General features: G+C 38.7%; 1 protein-coding gene across 1 annotated transcript; it reads right to left on the bottom strand.

The window, feature by feature from the left end:
* Positions 1–20: 20 nt before the first annotated feature.
* ALDH7A1 (aldehyde dehydrogenase 7 family member A1) lies at positions 21–16,481 on the bottom strand. The gene is made up of 18 exons (XM_080573962.1): positions 16,279–16,481; positions 16,111–16,164; positions 15,222–15,287; positions 13,474–13,554; positions 11,125–11,248; positions 10,391–10,523; positions 9,774–9,818; positions 8,679–8,756; positions 7,956–8,053; positions 6,917–6,958; positions 5,412–5,506; positions 4,465–4,549; positions 4,061–4,167; positions 3,195–3,311; positions 2,652–2,749; positions 2,414–2,487; positions 1,388–1,463; positions 21–533 (listed from the first exon to the last, which is right to left on the bottom strand). The coding sequence occupies exons 1-18, from the start codon at positions 16,447–16,449 to the stop codon at positions 479–481; spliced, it is 1,599 nt and encodes a 532-aa protein (XP_080430088.1). The 5' UTR covers positions 16,450–16,481; the 3' UTR covers positions 21–478.
* Between the last annotated feature and the right edge of the window lie 732 nt (positions 16,482–17,213).

The following is a 17,213-nucleotide window of genomic DNA, read 5'->3' as shown; positions in this document are numbered from 1 at the left end:
AGAAAGCCTACAAGCCCAACGAATTTCACAAAATGTACGTTTATTTATGCATTGAAAAATAGTCCTGCACTGCTCACCCCCCATAGCACCAGGTAACCGTAGGAAACTCAACATGTAGTTTGAAGCATAGACCCACTAGATGGAAATAACTAGCAAATTGTAAGGAGGCAAGAGATACAGACAGTGATGATATTGAAGTACAGTGATAAGGCAACAGAAGACCATCCAGGCCACCTCAGTCCAAGTTTGTTAATTTCAGTCACCTTCCCTTCTTTCCAAAGACCATGGATTTCTCAGCTGAAGATAGAAGTAGTAATTTCATACATTAAAAGTTAAGCAATTTTAGAGTATCTGATTTCTGACAGAATTACCATTGATGCAGCCAAGTTTTAGGCAATTAATTTTCTTCGCCATGGGGCTTAGAAGGTGCATGGTTCTGAAATGTTAGGAGTTCATGGCATGACCATTCAAAATGTTGTTACTGAAACTTGATTCCTTGAGCCAAAGGTAAATCCTTGCTGTAGTTGATTGTACTGGAAGAGAAACAAGTATTTAGAGACCAGACTTGATCACTGAGACAGATTATGTAGCCCACTTCCCAAGTACATTGCTTCTGACCACTGTTACATGGATAAGAAAGACTTCTGGGAGTGGTTTGTCTGTTCAAAGACATGAGCTGTCTTTAGTTCAGTTTTCAGAATAGTAACCATGTACAGGGAAAGACCACGTTCCCTGTGCTCTCTTCCTTGGTAGATCAAAGTATAATCCCGTATTTCATCTCTTAAGAACAAAATGTCCATATAGGAAAATCAAAGTGTGATTTCTCACATTCATGTGTCTTCACATGGTAACCAAGTTAGCAAAGGAAAATGCCAGGGAGGGAATGGGAAAGATAACTGCTAGAGGCTAACCATCATCAGACTCATTGAAAGATACCCAACACTTCAATAAATTACTCACTCATTGGCAATAATGGCCCCCTCTCCGTGGGTGCCACTTCAAATATTTCCCGAAAATTTTCAGTAATCTAATTTTTAGCTTGGTTCAAGATCAGGCAAGAGGGGAAACAAAAAATAAATAAATTATGAAACAGATAAACCATGCTTAAAGAATGAACTCTTTTTCCAGCTCTTACAAACTGCCCTATTCTGTAAAAAGAGGTTTTCCTTTTGAGGAACAGTGAGTAAAGGTAGGTCTTCAAAGAAATCATCTTCTGTTAGGAACACAGATGTAAATTCTTACATGATGAAAAAGAAAAACTACACTTTTACATGTTTATCTCACATTTAGTGTAATAACCTCCTGTAGTCACAGATTTATATGTTTTGGACTTTAGCAATTCTATCTGTAATTTACATTTATATGGAATTAAAAATATCTGTCTTACCACGTTGACCGTCTCATATAAAGTTTCCATGAATCACTTCCAGATTCTCTTCCCCCACCAGTGTGCTTTTCACCACCTGTAGGAGAAAGGTTATAAATGAAAATGGGAAAATTTTCTGGAGCATGGAAATCTGGACTAACTCCAGGAGGTGAGACATTTGTAAAAACTCTTGGGGTAAACTATTCCCTCTCCCTTGTTCTAAACCTGAAATAATTACCAGAACACCACTACGTACAGCTCCCAAAGCTAGCTCTCTCCCTGTTCTCAATCCAAAAACCATCTGTCCAAAGTTGAAAGTCTCACCATGCTGGCACCAGAGAATGCTGTTTTAAACATATTTTAACATGAGACAACTGTACAAGAATGTGCTAGTTCTTATACTGTTTAAATGATCAGATAAATATTTCTTCTTTCCTATCCCATTTTCTTTTGCATATAAAAAAGGCAAAAATCTTGTGAGACTCTCACAAAAGTACTTTATGCTGTAGTTTTTGTAAACACATGAAAACATATACAACAAACATGTTCAAGATTGCTTTAACTAAAATTCCATTTTAAACAGCTTTCCACTCAGACATATTTCTAAACAAGTTCAGAACATAGTTCTGAGTTATATTACCTTGATGGAGGAACCAAAATGATACCAGTCTTTGATTTTTAAGTATTCCATATATTTTTAAAAGATGAAACCCAACTACCACTAGTCATTTTTCTGTTTTCTGCTACAGCAGTGTAATTCAAAATTAACTTTGTTCATTTCTTCAGATTTAGTCATTTAAATGGACTGATTAAAGTCTCGAAAAATAAGATGAGATCTAAGATACACTAACTTCACAGTAACGATGCTTTATTTTTACTTCCACCTGACGCTTTTCTTTGCATGAAAAGCTAATGCAGTCATTAGTTAAAAAATCCACTCAGCATTAAAAAAGAAACCTTAAGAATAATACCAACTCTGCAGAAATGGTCCCAGAGAATTTCATTGTTTAAGGGGAAAAAAAAAAACATACTGTGCAAGTAACATACCAAAAGCACCACCAATCTCTGCCCCACTGGTTGGGATATTGACATTCACAATGCCACAGTCAGATCCCTTTGGCCTATGAAAAGAGATAGGACACAATTACTGCTCAGGATCAGGAAAGGCTCCTTCCCTAAAATGAGGGCTGTAAAATGTTCAACTAGCAGTATGTATAGATATGAAAAGACACAAAATATGGCAATCTTATATCTTAAGAATGTAGAAAAATAATTTTAATTATACCCAAGCCATCGGAAAATCCTTCCCAAATCCTTGGTAAAGATGCTGCTGGAGAGACCTTGTTTTACTTCATTATTCCATGCAAAAGCCTCCTCTTCCTCCTGGAAAGAAGCATGTCAGTAGTTAAACCACACCTTTTAAAAGGAAAGCAGTTAAAAAGAAGCTCTGTCAGGAAAACTCCAATATGCTACAACCAGAATGCAAATACACTAAGTACCACTTGGCAAATACACATGCAGCAAGTCAGAGAGAGAATATTCCCCCTGACTGCACAGAAAAACAACCTATTCTAGAGCAGGCAGACATGAGCAACAAAGATCTACTCCTGTACAGACTCTCATCTTAACAGCAGTGTTCTTCACAGAAAATATATAAATACAGCTACACAGTGAGGTAAGCTATTACAGTCCATGTCCCACAGTACAGAACTATGGTTAGTGCTTCTTGAACTGTCAGCACAATTGCATGAACATGACACATATCAGAAATTGCTCTCCTGAAATCCCTGACCCCTGACACCAGACTATTTTCACATTGCTATTTTACCTTAAATTTCAGCACATACAGTATGGGAGCAAATGTCTCAGTGTGCACAATGGGTGCATTATGTGGAAGGCCAGTCACAATGGTTGGTTCAACGTAGTTTCCAGGGCGATTTATAACCTTCAAAATGTATAAAAGAAGAAACAATTGACTAACTTCAGCCAAACCAGTATCCTGCTTAGTACCATTGCAGGAAGGGAATCGTTCATAGTTTGGTTACTACAGCTGTACCTATCAATCAGAAATTGAAGGTCAGATCATCTGAGCAGATAACTTGAATTTTACTCTTGCTTACATGTTTAATATATAGAGGCATTACTTAGTCTACTAAACAGGTAACCAAATCTCAAAGTCTACCAGCTGACAAAAAAAAAGTTCCTTTCTCCTACTTGTAAGCTGATGAGAATTTTAAAGGCACTGGGAATAAAGATGCCTGTAAAAACAAGATTTCTCAGATCATTACGTCCAGGAGAATTAAACATCACATATGATGAAGACGAGGAAGTGACTTTTTAAATCTCTAACATTTCTTGAAGTTTGATATTGTGAATCCAGGCACAGAACAGTAGTTTTTCTTTATTATGTGTTTGTTAGGCACTATTTACATTGCTGTCTGTATTTTCATTACGTGACTGAAGAGTAAAGCAAGGAATGGACAAAGGCTCATTGCCATTTCTTGGAGAAGTTCTAAGTAGAGCTATCTTTACCCTAAGCACAGGATTGCAATTTGGACATTCTTTGACTGATTAACATAACATTCTGTAATGGATGACATGACAAACCGAAATGCAATCTTGGCCTAAGCTACCATGTTACTGTATTTTTTTCCTAGAAAACTAACTGTAACAGGGCAAATAAAAGTAAGTCACCTTTCCACCACAGACCACAGAGCCACCTTGTTGTTTTGCTTGTTCTACTGCATCAAGAAACATTTTCACTGCTTCTTTGGTATGAAGAGGCCCATACAGAGTGTCAGCTAAAAAAAAAAAAAAGGACAGACACACAAGATTCTTTCAGGACAACTTTTTATAACATCCTTTATCACAACATTTTGAAAGTAACTATTTAACCTGTCCAAGATGAACAGTAACAGTAGTAGCTGGATTCTCCATCTCCCTTTCAGGGTTCGTATTCCAAATAAAACTAGCTATATCCATTCCCTGGTAAACTGCTAAAATTAGGTATCTTTGATCTATAATCACCTTGGAATTTAAATGAAAAAATGTATCAGAAATGTGTCTCCTAAAGCCATGAGTTGGAAACAGCTACTTACAATCCCATGGATCACCAATGCGGACCTGGGCATAGGCCTTCGCAAGCTTTTCCACGACCACATCATGGATGCTTTCATGGAGGAACTAAAAACAAAACATGGTAAGAAGGCTGAAAGACAATGAAGGCTATGCCACTAAGCCTGATGTAATGATGAAGGAAGTGCAAAAGTATTGCTCACATTCAGCAAATACCGTATTTAAAACTAAACACAAGAGCAAAGCCTTAGAGCAGCAGCATCACCATGAAAGCAAATCATGAAGATTTAAAAGAATCAAAGAAAAAAAATACATTTTAATTTAACCCCATTACAGATAAATAATAACCACATATTTTGTAAACTCTTCAGCTAAGCATTTTAGTACAAACACTCAAGTGATTTTTATTGTTGTAATTTGAGGAATCACCACCCCTCCTATCTGCACAAGGTTAAACCACATCTTTCTTTACAAAAATTTACCGAATCAACCCAATTCTGGAAAAAATTACACAAACACATGTGATACATTTACATTTGCTCAAAGTGATTGGTAAAAAAATCAAAGAAGGAAAAAACATGCAAGCAACACATGCACCCTTGCACTGCTGAAATTTAAACTCCACAAACCATAATTTGAAGCAGGCACGCACAAATGAGTTCTTGCAATGCAACAGAAGAGAAATACAGGAATTATTATGAGTTTTATTTTTGAAAGTTTTAGGACCATGTAAGAAATAAATGCAAAAAACTCTCTGGAACTAGAATTGTAGTAACAAACTATAATTCATCTGCCAGACAAACTGCCATCATATTTTCCTATCATATTGATTTTAGTCAGAATAAAAATGTCTAACAAATACTGTTTGTTGTTCTCCACAATATTAGTAATTGATAGGCATTTTCTGAACTAATTTGGAATTAATTTTAAAGTCATAGCTACCCAAACAAGTTCATACACTGTTACTTACCAGTCTCCTGGCAGTTGTGCACCTCTGACCCGCTGTTCCCACAGCAGCAAACAGAGCAGACGGGATGACAAGGTTCAGATCTGCATCTTCAAACACTTAAAAGTTAAAAACATCACTGTGTTACTTAAATAAACAGACAAGTTGCAAACTGGTGTTTATGTGCTGAAGGTTCTCTAAACTCACAAAACCTAAAACACTAAACAGAACATAATAAACTCTGATAGGCTGCTCAGGAAGCATTAGGAATAGCAGCACTAGCATAGTACACTAAGATAAGCAAAAACACCTCAAAACTCCCATTGCACCTGGAATTAGACACATGGAATTGGACATAAACACAGCTTCGAACCTAAGAGTTTGAACTAAAGAGCCTATCACGATAAAGTTTGCAAAGAAGCTCAGCTTCATTTTAATCCAAAAAATTACAAGCAATTTCTTGCCACTTCTTCATGAGAAGAAGTCTAGTTGCATAAAAAAACAATGGTAAAGTATATCTTGATAGCATGAAAAAAAAAAAGTAGCTGAAAGGCACAGGTACACATGAGTGTAAAATACAAATGAGCTGAACAAATTTGTGTGGCTAGAAGACATGAGAATGTTATATCAAAGCCTGTATGTATAAGCCTCAGAAGACCCCCAAAATATCATTCAGCTTAACCAGTCCCACAGAATTCTCTAAGTGTCCAAAACTATTATTAAATCTGGAACAAAGTCCAAGCAAGCAATTTTCATGTAATCATTCAAAGTCAACTTCAGAAAAAGCAGGACTTTTATATGAAAAAGAAAACATTTCTCTAACTACAAAGCAAGTTTATGCTACTCTGTGCCAAACAGCAGAGGCAAGAAAAAAAAAAAGACACTGATTATACCAGATTTTCAAAAGCACTTAATATTCTAGATAGGCAACATTTGTTCAATTCACAGCAAAGGTGAAAAAGAAGGTTGTAACACAGCCTTCTTAGAATAGCAGCTTAGGTATTTAGTTTGTTTATATTTTCTTTCTGTCACATCGCTCAGTTTTATAGAACTTTATGTCATATTTATCTGGGAATTAGAACATGCCCTTAACTACATAAACCTGTAAAACAGGCTATTGAAATGAATACCTACATGCGTTACTTTCAAGTAAAATACTATCTTAGGTGTCATATATATGTCTACATATATACGTAAATGTACCTATATTCTAAAATGCTAAAAATGTCACGTTCAGAGTAGATCTAAATTTCATTAGCAGCATTGTCCACATCCCATTACTAATGCCTACTGCTTCACCTATTCCATTCTTCAATTCAAAAGTAATAACGTTAATTTGAATTCTCATTTTTATCTGAAAGCACTACCCCTCAACAACACAGAAGACAGAAAGAAAAAAAAAAAACAACACATTCCACTACGGACTTTTTAAACCCCCAGTGTTTAAAAAAAAAAAAAAAAATTATGAACATTTATATACTAACTTTCAAATAACATCTATGGGACTATATTTCTACATTGCATATTACCAATAATGGCATTGTTTCCTCCCAGTTCCAGCAGACTTCGGCCTAATAAAAACACACAAAAATTACATCAATTGCACATGTGTTTATTGCGCATTTCAGCAAAATCATCTCTAATTAAAGCTACGTTTCATTACATGTATTTTTCTGGATAGACAGTGTAGTCAACTAATTGCACTAGTTAAAGTAGAAAAATATACTGTAGAAAAATATACATCTATCACATAATGTGAAGAAAGATACCTGGAGAACAGCTAGAGCAGAAAAAAAAGAAAAGGTTTTTAAAAAAAATAGGTAAAAATAGCACTGGAAAGGAAAAGAAGAAAGCAAAACAAACTGCAGGATAAATAGTATGAGGCAGATGAAGAAGAGGAGGAGTTACTATTCAGACCAAAATGTATAAACGAAGAAAATAACACTTAAGCAGACTTGTTTATTTCTCTGGCAACTGTTTTATCTCAAACCTGAGAGAAAGAATCACAGTCTACTTCTGGGTGAACCTTTGCAACATGTTCTGAATTTTTTTGACACTAACAAACTTCAAATATGCAAAATAAGAAAGTCCTGTTCACAATGCTTTCTGTTCATAACTAAAAAGTTAGAATCCCGCAGTCATGGACTCGCAGCTATGCATCTCTGAATATCTAAAACAAATCTGGTACCTCAAAGGTCCTAATTTTTCTTCCATATTTATAAGGAGTAGAAGGCAAAGGGGTATTTTTCCATGAATGGAGTTGCCAGAAGACCATAGGCCCCATCTGTTCATTTATAAATCTCCATACAATACAGCTATAGAAACCTCCAAATTAACTGCAGGACCATAGATTTGTGAACATCTTGGGGAAAAAATCCTGAACTGTGACTGAACTAAATGAAAGATGTAGTAGCTAGTTCTGAGCCATTTCCTCATCCTACTTCCATCAAGCTGAAAAAAAGGTAACAAAGGAGGTAAGTGAAGTAAGTTGTAATTTTAAAATACTATGGGGCTGCCCTATCTTTTGCAACTATGGAAACAAAAGAAGAAAAGACCCCTGACACTCACCAAATCTCTCCTGAACCATAAGCGCTACTTGTTTGCCCACTTTTGTGCTGCCAGTGAAGGACAACAGGTCCATTCTCTCGTCTCTTGCCATTGCTGTCCTGCACAACAAGACATACATTTATTCGAAGAGCAAACAGCTAGAAAAGATGCTCACACCTTTCATGTACACCAAACATAATTAAGTGACTGAGCAGACATCAGGCAAGCTTCTCATTCAGGAAAGAGGAACAACTGCTTCCCTCCCCCGTTTCACGCCAAACCATACGTTCATTGCCTGTATTCATTTCGCAATTCAGTCCAAGCTACACAGTGAGACCAGTTCCCATTGTTGTGTTACCTAAGAAGATAAGCACACCCATGATTTTTCATGGTTACCATATATTTTGTTTTCACCTATCCTCCTGAAACTCTCAAGTATGTATTTGTATTAGGAATTTCCACATTGTAATAATCACATGGAACACTTTTATCCATTTTGCATTTATATGCAAGTGCACAGTCCCTACGTGAGCATGGCAAATGGGGAAGTATTCTCCTCTACAAGTGATCTGAAAGGCTAATGGGCTAAAAAGTGAAAAAAGTATATGATTAGTGGAATTTTATATTGTACTTGCCTGTACAGGCAACTCCTGGAGATCAGATTAATTTTAAAACCAGGAATCCCTCCATATAATATTCTTTGTCCTCTATCCATATTCGCAAAACACAAGAAATGTTACCTACCCAATGTCTGCTCCACCACAGACCAGAGAACAAATTGCTCCAGGTATTTTGTTATCCTCCAAGACTTTGGCAATTATTCTAGAATCAAAGATGCAAAAATTTCAGAGATTTCTGACAGGTGCATATAAAAGGCAATGAGCCATTAAAACTATCTGACCATGCACATGAAGAAGAATATCAGATTTAAAAAAAAAAAGTCTTGCCGTTAATAAGTTTTTAAAAAACCCACACACTTCTCCATTCAAGGACCTTGGTGTTACAGTCACTGCTCAGGCAGAAGTAAGACTCAAAATTATATTCCATATGTATCCACACAACTGGCACAGAGAAACATTAGATCATGTGTAAAAACTTTGGCCATATAGTCTTTCACCATTAGAAAGAGACATTTATATAACTTAATGAAGTTACTTAAAATACGTACAGGTAGCTTGCGGCAGTGTTCTGAGGCCCATTTTAAAGCTACAAGACATCCTAGTTAGTTATTTTAAAGGGAACCTTTGATATTTAGCATATAAAAATAAATCTTACTTGTAGCTTGCAATAGATAAGTAATTAAAATGCTAATACAGTAAAACAATGTAGCAATAAACCTAGAGTAAGTACCACTATGACATTACATTTCAGAATTCTCCTCATCAGGAACGAGTTTTGAACCCTGGAAAGGTATGTTGTGATGTTAGTAGTTTTGGATAATAAGGACTGTGTGAACACATCCAGAGATACGTCTTCTCAGCCAGACAGAATTTGCCAAAAACAAACGAAAAACAAAAATACTGCTGATGTGGGGCTGAGACTCCCAAATAAACAGACTATTCTGAAACATGAGTGTGTGATTATGGGTAGGTGAATTTCATGAGCAATTCATCTTTTACAGAGAAGCAAGCCACAGAGCTTCCTTTTTCAGCTGAAGCACAGAACTGGTCCCAGGAAAAAACTGGCAATGGTACAGGTAACATGCTATATATACTGTATACTGTTACATTTTATGTAACAAGGGGAAAGCATTTCTCACCACTGAGCACTGTCTCAGACAAAAAAAAAAAAAAAAGTTATTTAAAAAGTTAGACAGAAAGCAAAGAAACCAGAACTCACTTTGTAACAGCAACGCTAATGAGGGATGTTGTAGGAGCACCTTTCCTGAAAGGGGAAAAAAATAATTATTTAAATATGCAGTTTCATGGTATGTCAAATACAGCAAACTTAGACTGGTTATCAGATATATGTTAAGACAATTAATGTGTTTCCGTCCACAGCTGAGCATTCAGACCTTCTGCTAAGCTCAGCGTGAACAAGAGCTACATCAGATATTAGAGTGAAGCAGTTAAATAGAAGTGAAGCTGGAGTGGAGAAAGAAAGTAAAGTCACTTATCTAAATTCTTAATTTGAGCTGTATCAATTCTGAAAATATATATATATTTTTTTGTTAGTATCAGTGTTGCAAGACCTAAACCTTGTTTCTTCACTAACTTGCCACCTGGCTGAGCCCTGTGCAGGTCTGGATCTCAACATTTCATAAAGAAGTTACCAAGGTTATCAGCAAAGAATTTTTTTTTGACTACAAGTGAACCTTAAAAATAAAAATAAATTAAGCCTACATAAATTGGAATCAAATACACAGATACAAGTGACATCCGATAACAAGCACATGCCTGAGATAATAGCTCTGCAGTTTGAAAATACTGTTAGTACATTGGAGAGCTGTATCTTACCAGAGGCAAGCGTTTCCACAGATCATTGCAATTGCACTGTTCCACCCATAAACTGCAACGGGGAAATTGAAGGCCGTGATGATTCCCACTAAGCCAACAGGATTCCACTGCTCTATAAGAGCATGGCCAGGTCCTGAAGGCAAAGACATAACATACCGCAATTTGCAACCACTGAATGTTTTTCAGAAAGGAAATCACAAAGCCCTGTGAACAAGGGACTTTGCAGCACTCCTCTGTTCACCAGAGCGTTAACTTGTGGATAGCTGTATTACAAGCTCGAATCAGCTTACTGGAACAAGATTAACTAGACTGTGAAAAAAAACTAGTAACGTGGCAGCATGAACTTTTGCTATTTTAACTCTTCAGTGTAACAGAATGCTGATTGCTTATTAATTAGTAACTAACAAAAGGCCTCTTAGATCTAAGTACACTGACAAACTTTTTACATACCTTCCTCTAGCACCTTCACTACAGAGATGGCTAAGAGAATCTAATGCTTCACAGAGCAGAGGAAAAATCTCTTGCCTCACTTGATACAAGCCATAGGACAGATACTTCTGGCAGTGGTGTTACTGCCTAACAGCACATCTGTTCCTAGACAATGTGCTCCATAAATAACTCACAGCACAGAGATTTTGTTGACGTATGTCACTATATATTTAGGATATTACAACACCACCCCTTCAGTAATACCAAAAAAAAAAAAAAAAGAAGAAAATTGCACACATACTTACTTTCTGAAGGCAAAATAGGTCCACCAATCATTCGGGACAAACCAACAGCATAATCACAGACATCAACATACTCCTGTACTTCCCCAACACCCTCAACATAAATCTTTCCCATTTCCAATGAGACCTGAAAACATTAAGTACAAGACAATTCTTTTTTTTTTTTATTCATATTCATTTCCATACATTTTGTCTCCTACTATTATCAGGTTTATCTGTACACCAAGTAAGATTCAATGCAGATTTTTTCACTAGAAGAGATTCACATATTCCTAAGATATTCACGGCTTAAAGAAAAAACACAACAGACAACCAGATTAAGAGTCACATTCCCATACAATAGGAGGAAATTAATAGAGGAGATTAATCAGCAGAAGAAATGAATATATTTAAAGAAGTATCCAACAGCAATGAGAATCATAGCTTTGGATCAAAGAACATTTTTTCAGGTCATTTGCATACACTCTGGATCAGGTGTGAAATAAATCGGAAAGGAGGGACTTCTCTGCTCCAGAAAAAAAAAATAGTCATTTAGATTTTTTCTTAAGAAAACTACTCATAGCATCTCAAATTGAGTTTGAGAGATCCAATTTTCAAACATTGCTGAAAATAACTGCTCATTTTTAGTCTTTTAGTGACCCAGGTGAGGTGTTTAGTATCAAGGGTTTTTTTCCCTTTTCTTCAGAAGTCAGTTCTAAGCTACAGCCTTCTATTCTATTAAAAGCATGTATGCATACACAGCAGACATATTGTTTGCCAATGAGAGTAAGTTGATATTTGAAGATATTTTCCTCCATAAGTAAGGAAATTCACTTACCTAGGAACTGGAAAGTTACCCATTTACTCCTACTTAATTTTGCAGTGATGCTATGATATCTACAGGTAACTTTATGCAAATATCACCCACCACTTTAGGCTGAGGATTGTACTTTTAAAAAGCTGTTAAGCAAGAAGTCAGGTTCAATGATTTTATCCTCCATGCAAAGATTAAAATAAAACTGACTAAGCACATTTCTAGGTACAGCTATGATGCCTGTGGTTCCAAAGCCTTGCTAGGCTACTCTGCTCACAGGAAAACCGCGTACCTGATTTCTGCTTCATCCTAAAGAAAGGGGAGACATTTGACAAGGGAGAGACCACAAGATTTTATGTAACACATTATTTATTGGGCACAAACCATTTAGAATCTGAGCATCATACTCAGCAAACAGGATGCCTGGCCACCTCAAGACAGAAGGAAAAAACCCTGTAGACTGCTATTGAGAGGCACCAGATGTATTCACTAAGAAACAAATTGGTGAGCATGTGAAAGTATTAGAAATACATCTGAACAATTGGCAAGTACATTCTGAGGGTAGGCTGGAAAGTTTCAATTGAATATGTAAAGGTGAGTTGCCATACTGTTCCCTTTTACGTATGCCAGTTTCATAATCTACAGCCAAGAGAAGTCTGAATACCTGAACACCTACCACACAGCTTTCACCCCAAGCTTCATCCCCTATCCTGGAAGAGCTGAATGGGCTCATTATCTGTTCAGGAAAACTACAAACAGACAACAAGGTTTCTCTGAGGTACATACAAACTGCTGTCTGTCCGCACACTGGGAAGCTATAATGTTTTTGAATACAAATGTGCATCTGTACCACAGAAACTATCACAGGGAGCCAGCATCTACGGAACTAGCAGAGCAAAGTTTTGTAGGTTAACAGTATGGGCTTGACTACATGTGGAGTTATTCAAGGATAGCTGTTTCTGAATAGCAGCACATACTGGCAAGCCTTGTAAAAGGAAAGTGGCAAGCTCCCCGCTTGTCCCCTTTTCTTCCCTAGCAACTAGTGAGTGTTTTAAAGTAATGGTCCTTCAACCTTTACATCCTACACAGCACTGCAAGAAGATCTCATTAAGATCATCTCACCTTCTGAAGCCTTATACCTCCACATGTCAATTCTCAAAACCCTGCAGAACACCAGAAAAGGGCTCAAGGTTAAAAGCTCTGTGTTAGAGAAAGATCTTTTTCAGGATATCTTGAGTATATGATGGTGCTCTATCTGGCAGGTCAAGTGGGAAAACAGCATGGCAGCAGTTGTAACTCTTCCTAGCCAGCTTACAGGATCAGAACAAATTACACTTGCTTCTCCCACAAGAAATACCATTTTCAGTGTAGGATGTCATAACGCTATAATACTTTTTTTTTTTTTAAATCTAAAGTTCTTTACGCAAGTTAACAGAACCAACAGCACTTTAACGGTTATTAAGGTTAGTATTGCAGAGTAGTACATTAAAACAAGAGCAAAACAGTTTTGACCTTTTTTTTCCCCCTCTAAAGTCAAGCTGCTTCTTAAAACACCTTACCAAGCTTCCTAGAACTTTGATTTTTTGTCTCAGGGCATCACCGATCTGTCGTACTATTTCTCCACGCTTAGGTGCAGGGATCTAGTCAAAACAAAAGAAAACATAAGAATGCATTTGAGATAGAACATCTGTGACTTCTGCTGCATACATTATGCTCATTTGCTACCCCAGTAGCAAGAGATCACTGGTTGCTGTAATTCTTCTTCATCTTCTCATAATTATGCATTCATTTTTATCTGCTTTACAATAAACTCCTACCTTGCAGAGACTAGTAACACTGCACACATTTATGCCTGTTCAAAACTTCAATTCCACTGAATACTGACAGAAGCAGGCAGATTTCTAGTTCTTAGTTCTAATACTTGCGTTCAGCTACACCACTCACAAGGCCCCAGAAGAATCAGCTGGACCTCAAGAAACAAGCATTTTTTTTAAAGCATTCTTAAAAGTTTCTGAGCTTCTGCAGTGTACTTAATACATTTTCAAACTTTCTTTTCAATATAACAATGGCTATCGACACTTATTTTGTTAGCAGATGCTGAGACAGATAGAAGCTTCAATCCTAGAAAAATTAAACCCACATAACAAATATTAATATATTTTTAAGATGTGGTACCAGTATGTTAAATAATAATCAATGGCTAGGATCAATAATAAGCCATTTTCCTAAAACAACATTTACAGGATTAAAATCTGCTAAAGAGCAGGTAGCTGGAAAGAGAAGAGAAGAATTCATAAATGAAGCAAGCATACATCTTCACAGTCAAAATCTTTTGGATGAGCTCATTAAAACCAACAAAATTCACAAACTAAAAACAAACAGCTTTAAGATGAGATTTTAAAGCATTAGACCTGTTGATTCTTTCTTGTGTTAGACCTCTTTCAGATTATCTCCAAAGACATTATGAGCAGGCATCCACTCACTAACATATTCACAAACTGTAACAAAAGAACATGTTTTAACATATCCTGAGACAGCTGTTGAATTTGCCTTAAACTTTGTTCTCTTCAGGTCAGGCAGCCTACTTTGCTGGATCAAGTACAGAATGAATGCCTGATATCTTACAAAATTCAGTTGTATCAAAGAAATGCCAGGTATCTGTAGAAGCAAGCCTTGTATGGCCAGCAAGAGAATGGATGATGCCTGGAAATAGCTTGTACAGGGACATTGAGAACTACAGCTTCCTAAGGAGAAAGAGCTTAGCTGTTGTCTGATACAGCAACATAACACTAAAGCTTTGGAGTAACATAGCTCTTCTGTGAAATATCAAGATTCGACTGGTGGTCAAAAAAGTACAGTCAAAACTATTAGACTTCCTTACCCCTTGAAAGCAAGATTATCACCAGGAGTTAGATATCCAAATATTCTGCGAAACTCTCACAGGAGAAAGCATGCTGCAACATGAAGTTAAATATGCCCGGAGTGATAATGTGCTTGCTTACAAGGTTTCTGAACTTCAGCAGACCTGCTGGCGATGGCTTACAGGCACAAACCTGTGTAAAGGTGCCAGGTTTTTCAGAACAAACATTTTGCAAACTCAATGTCCTCATCTTTGTACCTTAATGTAATGAATGCAAGTTGTCTGGCTTTGTTTCTTGGTCCTCGCTACAGATTTTTGCTTCAATGCAACATATAGAACATGAATGTGTTTTTACACCTCCAACCAACAGGGCAACTTAATGGTCTTTAAATGCCAGAGATACACTATAAAAGATAAACACTATAAAAGATAATTCTGTTAACTTACATCAGCCCAGACTTTCCATGCCTCTTTAGCCTTCTTTACTGTTTCTTCATAGTCCTCCAAGCTAGCCTACGTGAAGAAGCATGTCAAAGAAAAAGTTAGTGATACATCCCCCCAAAAATGCACAGAAAAGATTGAGCCCCCAACTCAAGCACTGGATATTTCTAGTGGATAATGCTGCACTAAAAAATACCACTTTCTCAGGAAATTTATATCCTGTCACAGTTTGATTCCCAAATGGCACACTGAGCTGTTTCAAGTTGCTGTCAAAGAAAAGCAACCTAGATAAAAACATGTACTGCCTAACAAAAAGATCTTAAGCCGAAATTTTCTTTCAGATGGCAAAGGATGCTCCACAAATAGTACTTATAATGGAAGCATTCATAATACATTCACGTACCATATTTTATCTTAGATACTACTTCCATGAAAGATATTAATTGAAGACCATGGGGACTGCCCTATTCCTCCAGCCTCACGGGATACCAAGAGCTAAAGGAACCCTCCTATGTAAAATAGTAGGTTAGCACCACCGCACTACTCTCACACCACAATTTTTCACACGTTTACCATGCAAATACCACACACCTTCTGTTCTCCACCCCCCAGCTTAAGACTACACCTCTCACGGCCACACAGCTCCACTGGGAGGATGCGACCCACCCCCATCCCGCAACTCCCTCCAAGGCAAATGGAAGCGGGGGGAGAGCCCCCTCTCCTCCCAGCAGGGCTTGCAGGACAGCGAAGCGCAAAAAGGCCAGCAGCCAGCAGCTCGGCAGAGGAAGGGGCCGGTTCATGGCAGGCGGGCAGGCAGGCTGGGGGCGAGCCCCTCAGCCCACGACCCTGGGGAGGTTTGCGAGCATGCAGCCGGCCAGGAGCGGGGCTGGCCTACCTGTCTGACGCTGGCGATGGGCTCGTTGTTGGCGGGGCAGTAGGTCGTCACCACCTAGAGCGGAGCGCAGGACGGGCGGTCACCGGCACGGCCGCGGGCACGGCACCGCCGCCTCCCCCCTTCTCCTCCCTCCACGCCCGCTCCCCCCGGCCCCGAGCGCCGCCGCACCTGCCCGCTGCCTCCCCAGCGCCCGTTGTAGACGCCCGGGTTCTCCTCCTGCAGGCCCAGCTCCCGCAGCCAGCCGTACCGCGGCTGGCTCACCAGCAGGGTAGACATGGCGGCCGCCGCCCGCAGCGGGAGCAGCGGCAGGGAGACCGCAGCGTGGCGCAAGCCCAGCATCGCCGCCGCAATGGGGCCCCGGCCCGCCCCGCCTCCGGGCCGCCCCTCCGGCTCCCGACGACTATTGGCGGGGACCGGCGGCGCCCCCCGGCACCACCCGCGCCCTCTGCCGGCCCCCGGCCTGCCCCCGGCCCGCCACGGCCTGCCCGGGGAGCTGGAGCACTCGGCCCGGCCCGCGGGGCTCTTCTGGGAGCTGTTTGATTCAGTTGTTTTCAAGTGAAAAGCATATTTGGATGATGTAAACAAATATACACTACTATAAAGTAGTCTGGCACAGTTCAAAATCAGTACATGTCATTGTCTGGACTGCATACAAGATCAAATTTTCACTCAGAAACTGGATTTGGATACTATAAAACTTGTAGCAAACAGTCAGTAGTCCGTTCACCTCTGAAGGGAATATACAAAGAATCCTGAACAAAGCAGCTTGAAAGGGAAATCGGTATATCTGAAAGATAAAACTCTTCTCCAGTAGAGTTTTCTTCTTCTCTTCTCTTACATCTGTCCGGAGAAGGAGCATAGCCAAGAGAACAGCAGTACCTGCTCTCTTCGGCTGCCTTGACATCGTTCTTTTAAAAACTTGACCTCCAGGAACTATCCTATGGATGGTACAGTAGATCAGTCCCCAGAGCTGTTTGTTCATTGTCTTGCCTGCAGAGCCTATTGAGAGGCTCTGGCTGGAGCTGCAACAACACTATCCACTCTTTTCACATGGCCCACCAAAACCTGACAGATAAGTTTCAGTTTCATACCTGACCTGGAGT

The sequence above is a fragment of the Anser brachyrhynchus genome (assembly GCF_964034855.1).
Source record: "Anser brachyrhynchus genome assembly, chromosome: Z".
Classification (NCBI taxonomy): domain Eukaryota; kingdom Metazoa; phylum Chordata; class Aves; order Anseriformes; family Anatidae; genus Anser; species Anser brachyrhynchus.
The sequence above is the reverse complement of the archived record's forward strand: the minus strand, read 5'-3'. Positions and strand labels throughout refer to the sequence as shown.

Excerpts from the sequence above, each read along its gene's own strand:
- ALDH7A1 (XM_080573962.1), bottom strand. The coding sequence starts at position 16,449 with ATGCTGGGCTTGCGCCACGCTGCGGTCTCCCTGCCGCTGCTCCCGCTG. Across the intron at positions 4,550-5,411 it reads GCACAACTGCCAGGAGACTG|TTCCTCCATGAAAGCATCCA; the intron begins GTAAGTAACAGT and ends TTTTGTTTTTAG. Across the intron at positions 4,168-4,464 it reads CATTGGTGATCCATGGGATT|CTGACACTCTGTATGGGCCT; the intron begins GTAAGTAGCTGT and ends TTTTTTTTTTAG.